Genomic DNA, 15,910 nt, shown 5'->3' on the forward strand with positions numbered 1-15,910 from the left:
AAAAGGACCTGGGCAATGTGGGCTAGGGAGGAGGCATGCCATGCTGTGGCACTTGAGATACTTGGCACTGCCTCCTTGACACTTAGCTAAGACATAAAAGGGTAATTTTATCTGTCAACAACGGTCAGCTCCAAGAAAGGTACAATTTGCTGTTATACCCCACCAGCTAACAATGTCTGCAGCTCTTAGCAGCAAATATAGCTGACAAATTCCATTTAATTCATTTAACCAGAACAAGCTCTGTCTAGACAAAAGCAAGGATTGCTCCAAAGACATCAACAAATTTAAATACGGCTCTTCATAATAAAATGAGTTGTAACTCTAGATCAGTACAAAATCAGTAATGAAAAATATCAGCAAAATTATTGGAAACTTCATGTAGGATTATTCTAAATTGATAAACTGGTAAATGGTGTTTAGAGTAGTACTCTGGGGCAAATCCACTTATCCCGTATCCAAATGATAGGGTATAAGTAGCTGATCGTGGGGGCCCCTGCGATCACCCGGATTGGACCCTTGCGCTCCCAGTGAGGAGGGTGTGTTGTCTACCAGTCAATGGCACGCATCCATTCATTTCTATGGGAGTACCGATGATGCCAGAGTGCTGTTATCGGCGCTCCGATAGGAATGAATGGAGTGTGTGCCGGCTGCAGCACGCGCTCCTCGCTGAGCTCCAGGTCCCGTCCTGGTGATCGTGAGGGGCCCCAGTGGTCGGACTCCCAGCGATCAGCTACTTATCTGCTATCCTGTGGATAGGGAATAAGTTATTTTTTGCCAAAGATCTCCTTGAAGGACACATTGGCACAGAGTAGATACTGTTTCTGCTTCTATTTCAGTTGCAAAAATGTTTTCACACCAACACAAAAAGACTGATGTATTTAACCTGTAGAGGACACAGGGCATACGTGTACACCCTGGCCTCAACCAATCACTGCTGCTACTGTGTGGTGCTTGGGCCAGGGTGGCTGCTGTTATCTTAAGAGCAGCCATCCTGGCACATCGCTGAGGGGGGTCCTGAGACTGGCCCGTCAATTCTGACCGATGTATTGTGGCTCTTTCGAGCCAGTTCTGTCTCCAGTGACTCAATGGCCTGGAAGATAAGTGTGATTGATGCTGCCCAAGACTGCAACACTCACCCTTAAGCAGAAGAAGTGTGTGGCACAAGTTCCACCTCATGATCACCGTTATTGGTCCGACAGGAACGACTGACTAGTCACTGCTCCTGGCAGGGAATTAGAATAACAGCACCTGATTTGCCTGCCCCGTACCTAGTCCAGAGGGCAAGCAGAACGGGTCCACGTACCGGTCCTGTGAACACCAGCAGTGTGTGAGGTGAGAGGGACAGTGGACATTAGCCAGGGAGCTAGTAAAGAATGCAATAAAAAAACTAACAAAAATAAACACCTTTCTGCACCAAAGCAGGTACAGTTCTGCTGTTCTGCCTGGCATAGACAGTAGTCAGGGCAGTGTTTCCCAACAGTGAACTTCCAGCATGCACGGACAGATCGGGAATGCTGGAAATTGTAGTTTTGCAACAGCTGGAGGCACACTGGTTGCAACCGTCAGTCACCCCTGTGCAAGTCACTCATTTTGACCTCAAATGTGCATGGAGCTCTAACGTATTTCAAGGCAACATTTTAAGTCCACATATGGGATATTTTCATAGCCAAAATTGTGTTACCCCTTGTGAAAATGAAAACTCTCCAGTGTAAAATATATATAAGGGATCGACCAATTATCGGTTTGGCCGATATTCACGATTTTGGACGTTATCGGCAATTACCTTGCCGATAATATAACGCCCCTACCCCGAGACCGCCGCTGCCCCATTTCCTCCCCCATCCCCGGTTTTATAATTACTTGTTCCTGTGGTCCGCGCTACTTCTGGCTCCTGCGGCGTCCTGCACTATTGCTGTGCGCTGCGCAATGACGAGTGACGTCCTCAACGCGACATCACTGTCAGTGCGCACAGTGACAGCTCAGGATGCCGCCTGAGCCAGAAGTAGCGCGGAACCCGGGAACAGGTAATTATAAAACCGGGGAAGGGGGAGGCAATGGGGCAGCGGCGGTGGTTGGACTCAGGACCGGCAGGAGGAGAGAAGCAGGCGGCGGCGGTCTCTGGCAAGAGGATAGGCGGGGGGGGGGGGGGGGGGGGGCGGTGGTGGTTGGACTCAGGACCCCAGGACAGGCAGGGGGAGAGAAGCAGGTGGTGGCGGCAGTCTCTGGCCCCGCAAAAGCCGCTGCAGTTCATTGTTTTAAAGTGCCCCCCTTTTAAATCATTGATCTGCAGCGGCTTCTGCGGGGGTGGGGGAGCAATAGCCGATAACTTATCGGCTATCGGCCTGAAAGTTCACAGATTATCGGTATCGGCCCTAAAAAATCAATATCGGTCGATCCCTAATATATATATATATATATATATATATATATATATATATAGACAAAGAATTAGTCAGCCAGCACTTTAGTTGATACCAAACTATTATATGGACCTGGCCTACAGGTACACGCTACTAGGCTAGATATACAGCAACAGAAGAATGCAGCAGCACACTGCCAGCACAAGGATATAGGTGCAACATGAATATGCAGTTAAAACATGGAGAGCTCTACAGCTATGGTGTAATAGATGCAAATGTGAAACTATGTAATAGTGAGGCACTTAGCTCGCAAATTTGTCTCCGCCGGCGGTCAAATAGCTTGGACCGTCCCACCGCGATAAGGTAGCCTCCTTGGGACGGACCCTACACTGTGTATATGCCTCTATGTGAACAGTTCAGTAAGCATGGCAGGATCTGGAACATCCAAGACACCTTATATACACACCTGATAGAGGTGGGTGGGGTGCAAGGCCAACATGGAGGTAGCCACTCCCCCGTATGTGCAATACAGACAAAGAATTAGTCAGCCAGCACTTTAGTTGATACCAAACTATTATATGGACCTGGCCTACAGGTGCACGCTACTAGGCTAGATATACAGCAACAGAAGAATGCAGCAGCACACTGCCAGCACAAGGATATAGGTGAAACATGAAAATGCAGTTAAAACATGGAGAGCTATACAGCTATGGTGTAATAGATGCAAATGTGAAACTATGAAATAGTGAGGCACTTAGCTCGCAAATTTGTCTCCGCTGGCGGTCAAATATCTTGGACCGTCCCACCGCGATAAGGTAGCCTCACCTATATCCTTGTGCTGGCAGTGTGCTGCTGCATTCTTCTGTTGCTGTATATCTAGCCTAGTAGCGTGCACCTGTAGGCCAGGTCCATATAATAGTTTGGTATCAACTAAAGTGCTGGCTGACTAATTCTTTGTCTGTATTGCACATACGGGGGAGTGGCTACCTCCATGTTGGCCTTGCACCCCACCCACCTCTATCAGGTGTGTATATAAGGTGTCTTGGATGTTCCAGATCCTGCCATGCTTACTGAACTGTTCACACAGAGGCATATACACAGTGTAGGGTCCATCCCAAGGAGGCTACCTTATCGCGGTGGGACGGTCCAAGCTATTTGACCGCCGGCGGAGACAAATTTGCGAGCTAAGTGCCTCACTATTTCATAGTTTCACATTTGCATCTATTACACCATAGCTGTATAGCTCTCCATGTTTTAACTGCATTTTCATGTTTCACCTATATCCTTGTGCTGGCAGTGTGCTGCTGCATTCTTTTTCATTTTCACAAGGGGTAAAAGGAGAAAAAGCCCCACAAAATTTGTAACACAGTTGCTCCCATCCATGAAATTACCCTGAATGTAAACGTGAAGTGCTCTGCAGGCACACAACAGGGTTCAGGAGTAAGAGAGCATCATGTACATGTAAGGCCTAAGTTGGGGATTTGCACTGCAATTGCTGATAGTTGCAGAAGAACTGACATAAAAGCTTATAGGAAAAAAAAAAAACACAAGTGACCGTATTTTGAAAACTACGCCCCTCAAGGAATGTAACAAGGGTTACAGGGAGCATTTAGACATCAAAAGTTATTCCAAGCATTTAGGCTCCAAAAGTGTAGCCCCAAATGTCTCATTTTCACAAGGCAAAAAAGAACGAAAGCCCCCCCCTAAAAATAAATAAATTGAGACCATGGAAATACCTTATGTGGCTCTAAACTGTTGCTTTACTGCTTTACAATAAACAGGGCTCTGGAGGAAGAGATCTCCATATATATTTGAGGCCTAGGTTAGTGATTTGCACTGGTAATTAGCTCTAAAGTTTTCAAAATGTAAAAGCACTTCTACTTTTTACCAACATAAAGTAGACCTATTAAATATGTGAATCAGCATGTAATTATTTGGCATGGCCATTCTCCTTACAAGTTGAAAATTTCACATTTAGAAAAATGTTAATTATTTTAAATTTTTTATTAAATGTTTGAGTTTTTCACAAAGAAACGCTGAACGTATCGACAAAAATGTATCACTATTATAAAGTATATGTCACAAAAAAATCAGTCTCAGAATCAGTACAATAGGTTAAAGCATCTGTGAAGTACACAGATCAGATTAAAGAAAATTATGTGTCCTAAAGGGGTATTGCAGTTTTTTTTTTTTTATTTGACTATGCTACAGGGGCTGTAAAGCTAGTGTAGTTTATAATATAGTGTATGTACCTGCGTTACAATTCCTGATGATCTTTGCACAGATGTTTGTTTTTAACTGTGTACAAATTGACTGTCGTCTCAGGTTTTCCCAGATTGCATTGCGGCCCAAGACATTACATCACTAGTCAGGTGTTCAAAGGAGCCTATCTGCTTCAATGGGTGGAGCGACTGCTGGGTGGGAAGAAGATTATACTGCAGGGAATTGTAGTTTTGCAACAGCTGGAGGCACCCTAGTCATAAAACACTGGTCTGTTGATTACAGCAGAGGATGGAAGTCAGCACACCTGTGGTTCAATGGGTGGGGTGGCTGATGTGTGGGAGGGAGAAAAGTGACCTCAAATTTACAAACAAGGAATTCTGTGACATGTAGTTAGAGGGAGGGAACTCCAACAGGAAATGGCCATTTCACAAAAAGAAATCAGCAGCGTTATAGTGAAAGCCCAACATTTAGCCATTTAGCCCCAAGACAAGCACAGATCCTTCCTAAGCATGTCCATTACTGTCTGGCAAGTAACTACTAAAATCACCTTATGATAGATATCTCCTTTAAGGCCAAAACAGGCTGCATCCTTAAGGGGTTAAAATCCACAATTACATATTTGTTGTGGATTGTAGTGAGGAAATGATGCAGATTTCCTACTGCAGATTTTCCTGTGCAGAAATTCAGTTGTGTATTTCCCTGTAGGGCATATAGAACACGTGCATTATGAGCAATATGCATACAAATAAAGTTCATCAGCACGTTCAAGCAAAATGAAATATATATACAGTTGTGCATGTCATGCCTGAAATGCAAATGCAAAACAATAAATACAACAGTACACTGCAAGCACGAAGATATACCATATATAAAAAGTGAATATATGAATTATTTTGCACTACATTTTTGCTACGTTTATTATACATGTAACCTTGAGTACACCTGCACATTTCTTTCATACATTTAATGTATGAGGGAATGACTTCCTCTATTTTGGTCATACACTCTCCCAATCTGCCCCATGCTGTTTTATAATACAGTTTAGCTAGATCCTACTGTGAATAAACTTTGGAGGCCTAAGCAACCCAGCATATTATCATAGGTTCCATGCACTGAAGACATTATAGGAATATTTATAAGGGATTGGCTTAGTCTTCCATATTGTACTGAGACCTACTCCATAGGGATCATTTATTTATGCCAATGTGGAACTAGTTTAGATATTTTCAGTAAGTATTTGTAGATTGAAATAAACTTTTACTTTTTCTTAGATTTTGGCAAAGCTTTTAAATGATGAATCTTCTAATCGTTTGCCGGGCACTCTAGGAGAACCAGTAATGGTAAGTGTTTATTGTGCTAGCCAAGATAAGGCAAACAAGGTTTTGTGTGTTACATGTTACAGTTATAGAGGCAGAAATGTGTTTTGAATGATTGATTTTAAACACAGTGTTATGAAGCAGGACTTCTTGTAGTACCACTGACAAACAGTGAGAGCAAATATGTTTCTTTGGCTAGGTTCACATTGCCACTGTGGGCCGTCCCGCTATGCTCCATTTATGTTGATTAATGTATACACTAAATGGATGAAATTACTGAATTTAATGGATGCAAACAGATACAGGCTCTCTGTTATTTTAACAAAAAAATCCTTTGAGATCAGTTTGCAGGAGTGCTGAACGGAAGAGCATAATCGGCATGACGGAAAGGATGATCACGGCGGTGTGAACGAGCCCTTATTTAACTTTTTTTTTTTCCGTGTGAGTGATCCATCAAAGAGACAGAACAACTTATATGAACTGATCCAATTGATGTCTAGGCTCAGAAGAAAGAGAACAGACAAAAACTGATGTAAACTGATCAATATAATGAAGTAAACTGATACAAACGGACCCCTTTTTATTTTTATTTTTTTTACTGAACATGCCAACTTTCCAGTCTTTTAAGGATCTGTTTTGATCAGTAGATCATCCATGCATAAAAGTGATCCTTTTAATTACATACGCTGATCATACCTTAATGGATCACAGACTCTGAAACTATCCCGTTACATAGATTATACCAACATTTTTAGCATTTGTGATAAAGCTGTGTTTTATCTCTGTGTGTATCTATATGCATAAGCTGATAATCTTACAGCGTAGTCTACAAAATGCATTGGGATGAATATTTTCGTTTACTAACTGCATTTAAAACCTTGAATTCAAAATATAATCTTCTGTGGGAAATGTGATGACCAAATTTCTTTTTTCTCCCTGACAGGAGTTTCTTTGGGACATGTTAAGCCATCAGGAAGGTCCAAGAGTGAGAGACCATCTCAGTCATGGAGAAATACAACTATGTCAATTTCCAAAACAAATTGCTTGTGAGTTACTGGGGTTTTCAATCGTTCTTCTTCACAAGCATCTTGAACAAGATTCCTTTCACACGGTTAGTACAATGTTGTGTGCTAAAGCTTTTTTCCAATGTTATTCACCTATCTGGCCACAATACGCTTTGTGTTTATGGCACGTTTTTCAGTGTGTAGTGGCTAGCTGACAGTTCATCACATTTAAGCTACAAATTGCAGTTAAATGGCATTATGCAAAATACTGTGGCATACCTAATAGGGATCAATAGCCCAATAACCCTAAATTTAGTCTGTTTTTCACCAGTATGTTTTTATTAGCAGGACACTAAAGTTTAATCTACAGCAAATGACATTTTTACCGTAAAACAGACAAAATGTAGTCACAAATAGAATACATTTACCATATGAGCAGTTTGTAATATATATGAGAATACAGTGAAGCCTCTTAAAGAGTACCAATAAATGGCCTTCTATAGGGGTGGTTTTCACAAAAAGCTTACAATGCATAATGTATGGTAGACTAAAAATTTGTCACAAAAAAAGGATAGGATGTCTGATAGTGGGTGGTTCTCTGCTGGGAACCCCCGCGATCTATCCTGCAGCACCCCCTGTCATCTGGTGCACGGAGCAAAGCTTAATGACTGGCGATGCAGGGGCCAGAGGATTGTGACATCATGGCCCCACCCCTTCGTGAAGTCACACCCCACCCCCCCTCAATTGCAAGTCTATGGGAGGGGGCGTGACTGCCGTCACTCCCCCTCCCATTGACTTGGATTAAGGGGGTGGGGTGTGAGGTCACGAGGGGGCGGGGCCGTAACGTCACAATGCTCCGGCCCCTGCATCGCCAGTCATCAGGCACAGAACTCGCTCGCTCCGTGCACTAGATGACTGCAGGGGTGCTGCAGGAGAGATTGTGGGGATTCCCAACGGAGGGACCCCTGCCATCAGACCTCTTATTTCCTATCCTTTGGATAGGGGATAAGATGTCTAGGGGTGGAGTACCCCTAGGGGCATGCTCTGTGGCCTGAGGGAAGGGGGAAGTGGACTTCTGAGCTTGAGCTATTGGGTGAGATTTGTCAAAACCTGTGCAGAAGAAAAGTTGACCAGTTGTCTATAGCAACCAATCAGATCGCTTCATTAATTTTTAAAAAGGCCTCTAAAAAATGAAAGAAGCTATCTGGTTGGTTGTTATGGGCAGCCAGTCTACTTTTTATCTGCACAGGTTTTGATAAATCTCTCCCATTGTCTTATCTGGTTATGGTGTATATGTTTGAAATGTAAAACTTGATTTAAACAATAGGTCATTTTCTGATGTCACGTTCCCTATAACATTGAAACTTTCTTGTTAACAGGAGGACATTGCAGAATTACAACCAATATTTGATGCTGTTGAATCCTATCAATCCAGATATCATACAATTGCACTAGTACAAACACAGGTATGTGGTCATTTTATACCAGTTTATTTTACCATACCCAGGCCTACAGCAGTACATAATACTCAATGGCCCTGATTTATCAAAATGTGTGCGAGAAAAACTGGATTAATTTTCCCACAACAACCAATCACATTGTGATTGGTTGCTATTTACAAAATATCTCTAATTTACATTTTGATAAATTGGGGTTAGTGTGTTAACCTTTTTAATGCTGAGCAGAGCAGTGATGGTGTGTTAATGCTGGCACATAACTTGGGAATAGACCATGGTGGAAATAGGCCAGAGAAAAAACAAACCGTATTAAAATCAGCATCACCCGCTCTATTACTTGGTATCAGCAGGTTTGTGCAGGTTACACGAAAGACAAAAACCCTTTAAAGTGTTTGTTAATTTTGCAATTTTACCCCAGGAAGAATTCTAGATCTGGTTCTGAAAAAAAAAATAGAACCTATTTTATTTCCCAATTAAAGTCAGTTTGGTTTACAATAATGATCTTATCTCACAATGTACAGGTGTTAAAATGCTGTGAAAGCCTTCAGAATTGGGACCTACTTCCAATTCCATCTCTAGGTCATCCCAATGAAACCAAGGAGTAAGTGGTTTTAATTTATATTAAAAATATATTCTAAACTGTTTTTCTCTTTTCTACTCCTTCAGTTTGTCTTTTCACTATTTTATATAGCTACCAAACAAAGGCAAAACCGTTTTTTTTCTTTTCAATGAGTTTTGTATAAACACCAAAATCTTTTCAAAAAGTCTTGTATAAACCTCAAAATGTGGAACATATACCGTTAATTGTCAAACAAGAAATACACAAAATGTAAAAACAGAATTAGAGGTATCATTAGTGATGGAATTGGGGTCCCATATCGACCATCGTAGGGATGACAGGAACAGGACCACTCCAGCTTCAAACATTGTACTATCTATAGATAGTAGGAGGAGTAGGGATACCTCTCAGCATTAAAATAAAAAAGCAGTAATTAACATAAACATACATCCGATAAAGCAGTGGGTGCAATATTATGGTTTCTGAATATACAAACTCCTGGGGATGTCAGGAAGAAGAGGAGAAAAAAACAGGCATAAGAGGGGGAACAAACAAGACAGACAAACAGGAAGAAATAAAAAGGGGGAGAGGTGAAGATCCTACAACCATGGTGAAGTCAGTACCAGCTTAAGAGAGAAGCAAGGCCTAAGGAGAATTACTTAAATACTCCATCCACGGCTGCCAGGTAGTGTCAAAAGCTTTTTGAGAATCCAATTTATCATTGTCCATTATCCAATTTAATTTGGATCTGACCAGATGGAGAGGAATGGATTGAGCCTTCCAGCTTTTAGCAATTGCAATTTTGGCAGCTAGAAAGATGAGGTAGATATGTTTCCGCTTCCTCTTTGAGATATCAGGTATCCGGACATTCAGTAAATCTTGTTCCGGGTTCTCCCAGAGATTAATTCCCGTAACAGAAAAGATCAGGTGGTATATGGCAAAACTGGGTTTTTACTGCACTGTATACATCAGAATGAAAATAAACATCTGAGCGAATTTAAAGTTTAAATCGGCACTGTCCTTAAACATGATTTTTGAAGCGCAACTGTCATGAAGTTTGGGGCATATAAACTAACCATAGTCTGTGTATTGTGTATAGACTAGTAATCCAGCATTACTTTTACCTTTTGGAGGGAGGGGTTAGAATAATTAATAGGCATAGGCGTCATAGTAAAAAAAAAAAACATACACCATTGAATTGCATGTTGACTAATGCCAGAAGTCTGACCAATAAAACTGACGAACTGGAGTTGATAATGTCTGAGGAGGATTATGACATAGTGGGTCAACAGAGACTTGTTTGGACGATAGTCTATTCAGGAAGGATCGGACAAAACGGAAAGGGGGAGGAGCTTGTCTTTATGTAAAGTACAGTCTGAAGGCCGCACTGTGGGAGGATATTTGGGAGGGAAACGATAATGTGGAGTCACTATGGTTAGAAATATATGGAGATTAGAATAAAAAAATTCTGATAGGGCTTTGCTATAAACCACCAAACATAATTGAAGAGGCAGAAGATCAATTACTGAGGAAAATAAACAAGGCAGCAAATCAAATTATGTGATAATAATGGGGGACTTAACTATCCTGATATAAACTGGGAGACTGAGACCTGTGAATCTCATAAAGGAAACAGGTTTCTGACTATAGCTAAAGACAATTATCTGTCCCAAATGGTGCAGGGCCCAACCAGAGGGGGCGCCCTACTAGATTTATTATTAACCAACAGACCTGACAGATTAATGTTACAAGTAGAAAGATACCTAGGAAATAGTGATCATAATAAAATACATTATAACTTGTTCTTCAATAAGGGAATCTCTCGAGGGGCTACAAAAACTTTGAATTTTAGGAAGGCAAAGTTTGATCAGAGAAGCTCTTAACAATATAAAATGGGACAATGTCCTCAAAAACATGAATACTAACACTAAAGGGGAGACTTTTAAAAATATCCTAAATTCTCACTGTAAGATGTATATACCTTATGGGAATAAAAGGGTCAGAAATAAAAGAAAACCAATATGGATGAATAAGAACGTTAAGGGGGCAATACATGACAAAAATAAAGCAGTTAAACTAAAACAGGACGGCAGTGAAGAAGCATTAAAAAGCTATAGAGAAAAATGAAAAATATGTAAAAAAAACAAATAAAAGCCGCAAAAATAGAGAAAGAAAGACTCAATGCCAAAGAGAGTAAAACTAACCCCAAAATGTTCTTTAACTATATAAATAGCAAAAAGGTCAAAAATGAAAGTGTAGGCCCCTTAAAAAAATGATGAGGAAGAAATTATAAACGGGGATCAGGAAAAAGCAAATATATTAAACACATTCTTCTCCACTGTAGTCACCGAGGAAAATGAAATGCCTGGTGAAATACAGCGAGATAAGGTAAACTTCCCAATACAGGTCACCTGTCTAACCCAGGAAGAAGTACAGTGCCGCCTACAAAAAATCAAAATAGACAAATCACCAGGTCCAGATGGCATTCACCCCCGTGTTCTAAAGGAATTATGTAATGTAATAGACAGACCCCTATTTTTAATATTTAACCCTGAAAACCCCTTAAGGACATGCGCCGTAAATGTACAGCGCTGCTAAGAAGTACATATACGGCGCAGCTTTCCTGGATAACCTTGTTTCCGGACACGGTGATCGGAATGGGATGACTGCTGATATCTATCAGCAGCCATCCCAGCTTATCGCCCAGGGGGGTCTTGACCCCCCCCAATGTCGGCGATGGCAGCAAATCGCGCGTCAATTCAGACCTGCGATTTTCCGCTATTCCGGGTCAATCGGGTCTCTGGTGACCCCGGAAAAAAAGGGTGAATGGGGCTGTCCGAGGGGGGTCTCCTACCTTTTGCAACAGCTGGAGGCACACTGGTTGCGATACACTGAGTTAAGTAACAAACAATGTGAGGCAGATGAGGTTCAACACTGATAAATGTAAGGTTATGCACATGGGGAAGAAAAATCCGGGCTGGGATTATGTGTTAAATGGGAGAACATTTGGGATGAATGACGTGGAAAAGGACTTGGGAGTCTTAGTTAACAGTAAATTTAGCTGTAGTGACTAGTGTCGGGCAGCTGCTTCCAAGTCAAATAAAATCATGGGAGTGCATCAATAGGGACATAGATGCCCACGACAAGGAAATAATTCTACCGTTGTACAAATCACTAGTCAGACCACACATTGAATACTGTGTGCAGTACTGGGCACCATTGTACAAGAAAGATATAGTGAGGGGCATGGCCTGAATGCCGGAGTGAGCGGTCGCATCCCGCAGGAGCTCCCGTTACCCCGGTGAATTAACCCTGCTTGCCGCTTACCCTGACGTGCCGGTCTGTCTCTGGTGCGTGCTGAGAGCCAGGGGAGTTTTCAGAGAGATTGTGGTCCGGTCTGTTGGCAGCTGCGGTCACGGCGGCGGTTGGCTGCTGCAGGTTGATGGTTGATCTGGTCCCGGGTGGCGTGGAGCGGAGTGGCTATGGGGTGGTGCAGTCCGGTGCTGTGGTCCTCCGGTTCCTGGGCTGCGGCGGTGAGAGTGGTGGGGCAGTCCCTCCTGCTGGGGCGGTGAAAGTCTGGTCTCTGGCCTTCCTTAGAGCGGGCGCCATCTTCAGCCTTCGTGCGCGGGGCCTAGCTGGTTGCTGGGGTTACTCCCGCGGCTGCTGCTGTGAAGGGGGGCTGAGTGTCTCATCCAGTGCGTCCTCCTGTGTGACTGTGTCCCCTGCCGGGACGAAGTGCTGGGGTCTCCTGCCTTCTGTGGCTGAAATAACTTTCCTCAATACAACCCTGCTGTCTGGCCTGCATTGAAGGGTGCCCTCCTTGGACTGTCCGGTGCCTGCTTCAATTGTCCCCCTGTTCTCCTATTGGCCTTGTGGACTGTGAGTACCCTGAGAGGGGCCTGGGAGATTTCTGGGACTTGTGGTGCCTTTCCTATTCCTCTGACCTCTGATGACGGATCTGCTCGCTCCTCTCATTCCTGTGGCCCTTCTCAGTGGGATTCTGGGGCTCGGACCTCACTTTCTACTAAAGTATCTGTGCATGCAGCGAAAGCGCTGAGCCAATTTTCAAGACCTCCGGACGGACGTGGGGGTGGCTCTCCCGTTTCGCATGTATCCCTGCTGGACGGTTCCCCGACTTCGCCACAGAGCATAACCTCTGACAGACCCGTTTATGATGCAGCTGCTTTGGATCAGCGATTTTCCGAATTATTGTCTGCCTTTACTTCCTGTCAATCTATCATGGTGATGAAAGTTGATTAACTGCGGCAAGAATTCGTTATTTTGCGCCATGAGACCCGGAAGATCTGTGAGCGCACTGTGGAGGTAGAGCATAGGGTATCTTCTGTTGAGGACACTCTTCATCCGTTGCCGGACGGGGTGGACTCACTGCAGCACCAGGTGACTGGAGTTCTGGGTCGGTTGGATGATATGGAGAATCGCCTGCGGCGCAACAATATCCGCCTAGTGGGCCTTCCTGAGAAAGTGGAGGGGAAGGATCCAGTGCTCTTCCTTGAAATGTGGCTCAAAGAACTCCTTCCAGTGAACACCTTCTCTCCATACTTCTCCGTTGAAAGAGCGCACAGAGTTCCTGCCAGGCCTCCCCATCCCGGGGGTCCTCTGCGTCCGTCTGGGCAAGCTTCTTAATTTCAAGGATAGAGATGCCATTCTGCGAGCTGTCCAAATTAAAGGGGCGGTCATTTGTGAAGGGAGTAGAGTGTCCTTTTATTTGGACTTTTCTGTGGATTTCCGCAAGCAGAGGGTGCGGTTTACCGAGGTCTGGTCGAAGCTAAGGGCCAAAAGATACCGCTATTCCATGCTCGACTGCGAGTGGTAGATGGGACTTCGACTAAATTCTTCACCTCCCCGTTGGACGCACTTCACTGGGTGGATGCGGCACCTCATGTCGGACCTCCAGATGCCCCTCCTGTCAGACCTCCGGACTGAACTGCCATGGACTGTACTGATCAGTGCTCCCTCCAGCCTGTTCTTGGGTTTAGTTAATGGTAGGGAGATAGGTGACTAGGGACCCCCTTAGGTTCCGGCTGTCCCTGAGATTTACCTGGGTAATTCTTAGCTACCGGACGATTTACTGTGGATGGGATAGCGGGAGTGTTCTATTGCAATAGTGTTCTAGTTTGCATGCCGTTTTGTGGACGCCCCGCAATAGTTGTAGTTTTGGGTATAGGTCTGCACTGTGTTAGGGGATAGTATTAGCTATGTCCCGTTTAGTGTTAGACAGGGAATTAATGGGATTGTTTTGTTTATGCCTTGTTACCTTTTGTTTTTCTGTTACATGTTTGTGCCCCGTCTGTCTTGTTGTGGTGTGTGGTCCTGGTGCTCCGGACTTTCTCCTCCTGGTCCCCCTTTTTCTTTTGCTTACTGTTGTTACTATATTTAGTAGTTGCTAGTAATGGGTACCTTTAAAAGTTCTTAGCTGGAATGTCTGAGGGCTTAAGTCCAAGTTCAAGTGGGTCTTATGTTTAGACTTTGTGAAAAGACAGTCGCCCCATATTATTTGCTTGCAAGAGACTTGCGTCACGGGCCAGAAGGTACTTGCCCTGAAGAGGGCATGGATAGCACAGGGATATCATGCTTCCTATTTTAGTTATGCCAGGGGTGTCTCGGTCTTAGTTACTAAGTCCTTACCATTGGCGATTTCTCAGGTAGCCTGTGATCACTTTGGGATGTTTGTTATTTTGCACTGTTCTATGGGCTCTTTCTCATTTGTTTTAGTCTCTGTTTATGTACCTCCTCCATTACAAGTCTCTGTGTTGGAGTCTTACTAACAAACTCTTGTCTTTTTACCCCTGATCCTGTTTTGTTTGTAGGAAACTTAAATGTTTTTCCGTTTGGCCCCTATACTCTTTAACTTATTTAAATTGGTGGCTGAGACTGACTCTCTTCCGGATTTTATGAGGGAAGCATTGATAGTGGTACTCCGTAAGCCTGGAAAGGATCCGTTGCTGCCCGATTCTTACAGGCCTATCTCTCTATCGAATGTTGATATTAAGATCTTTGCTAAAATACTGGCTAGTCGCCTGTATGGGGTTATTGGTTCTATCATTCGTCCTGACCAAACTGGGTTCATGCCAGGTACGGTTACTGATGTTAACGTAAAGCGTCTACAGCTAAATATTGCGACAGTGGGGGAAGGCTTTCCTTCAGGGGTAGTGGTTAGTCTTGATGTCTATAAAGCTTTTGATTCGGTACTGTGACAATACCTCAGGGAGGTCTTGGGAGTGTTTGGGTTTGGCCCTAGGTTTTGTGCCCTGGTCCGTTTACTGTATGATTGCCCCAGGGCCCGTATACGTACTAACCTGGATGTTTCTGCTCCCTTTCTCTTGGGCTGGGGGACTAGACAGGGGTGCCCCTTGTCCCCTTTTCTATTTGCGCTGGCAATTGAGCCCTTAGCAGCGGCTATACGTAGAGATCCCACAATATGTGGCACCCCCAGGGGATCCATAGTGGAGAAGGTTTCTCTCTATGCGGATGACACACTAGTATATTTAGCAGATGCAGGGGGTTCACTGGTTTCTCTGATTGACCTGCTAGGTAGGTTTGGTTCTATTTCGGATTTGTGGGTTAATTGGGGTAAATCCTCTCTTATGGACTTTTCTCCTGACTTTTCCCTTCCCTCTTCTCTCCCCGCGGGTGTGCAAGTGGTGTCCCGATTTCGATATCTTGGGGTTGAGGTTACTGCACCGTTGGCAGTTTATATGTCCCGGAATTTAGACCCGCTTTTGGTTTCCATGGTGGATAGGTTGCAGGCCCGATCCTCCCTCCCTCCCTCTCTCCTTGGCTGGCAGGATTAATATTTTTAAAATGATTTATCTTACTAAATTCCTTTATCTCTTCCATCTGGCTCCTGTAGTCCCCACTAAGAAATATTTTAATACATGTGTGGTGCTCTGGGATCCTTCTATTGGCAGGGGAAGTCTCCCAGACTCTGTCGGCCTCTCCTTCAGGCTCCTAAACAGCATGGTGGATTAGC

General features: G+C 43.7%; 1 protein-coding gene across 4 annotated transcripts in view; it reads left to right on the top strand.

The window, feature by feature from the left end:
* Positions 1–15,910, top strand: part of ERMARD (ER membrane associated RNA degradation) — a 60,120-nt gene that overhangs the window by 29,550 nt on the left and 14,660 nt on the right. For all 4 annotated transcript variants that reach the window (XM_056567112.1, XM_056567115.1, XM_056567113.1 and 1 more), the window contains 4 exons: positions 5,855–5,923; positions 6,843–7,010; positions 8,283–8,369; positions 8,882–8,961. In XM_056567112.1, coding sequence (XP_056423087.1) covers positions 5,855–5,923; positions 6,843–7,010; positions 8,283–8,369; positions 8,882–8,961 — 404 coding nt within the window. The remainder of the gene's footprint in view (positions 1–5,854; positions 5,924–6,842; positions 7,011–8,282; positions 8,370–8,881; positions 8,962–15,910) is intronic.

Source organism: Hyla sarda, chromosome 3 (genome assembly GCF_029499605.1).
Source record: "Hyla sarda isolate aHylSar1 chromosome 3, aHylSar1.hap1, whole genome shotgun sequence".
In the NCBI taxonomy this organism is placed as follows: Eukaryota; Metazoa; Chordata; class Amphibia; order Anura; family Hylidae; genus Hyla; species Hyla sarda.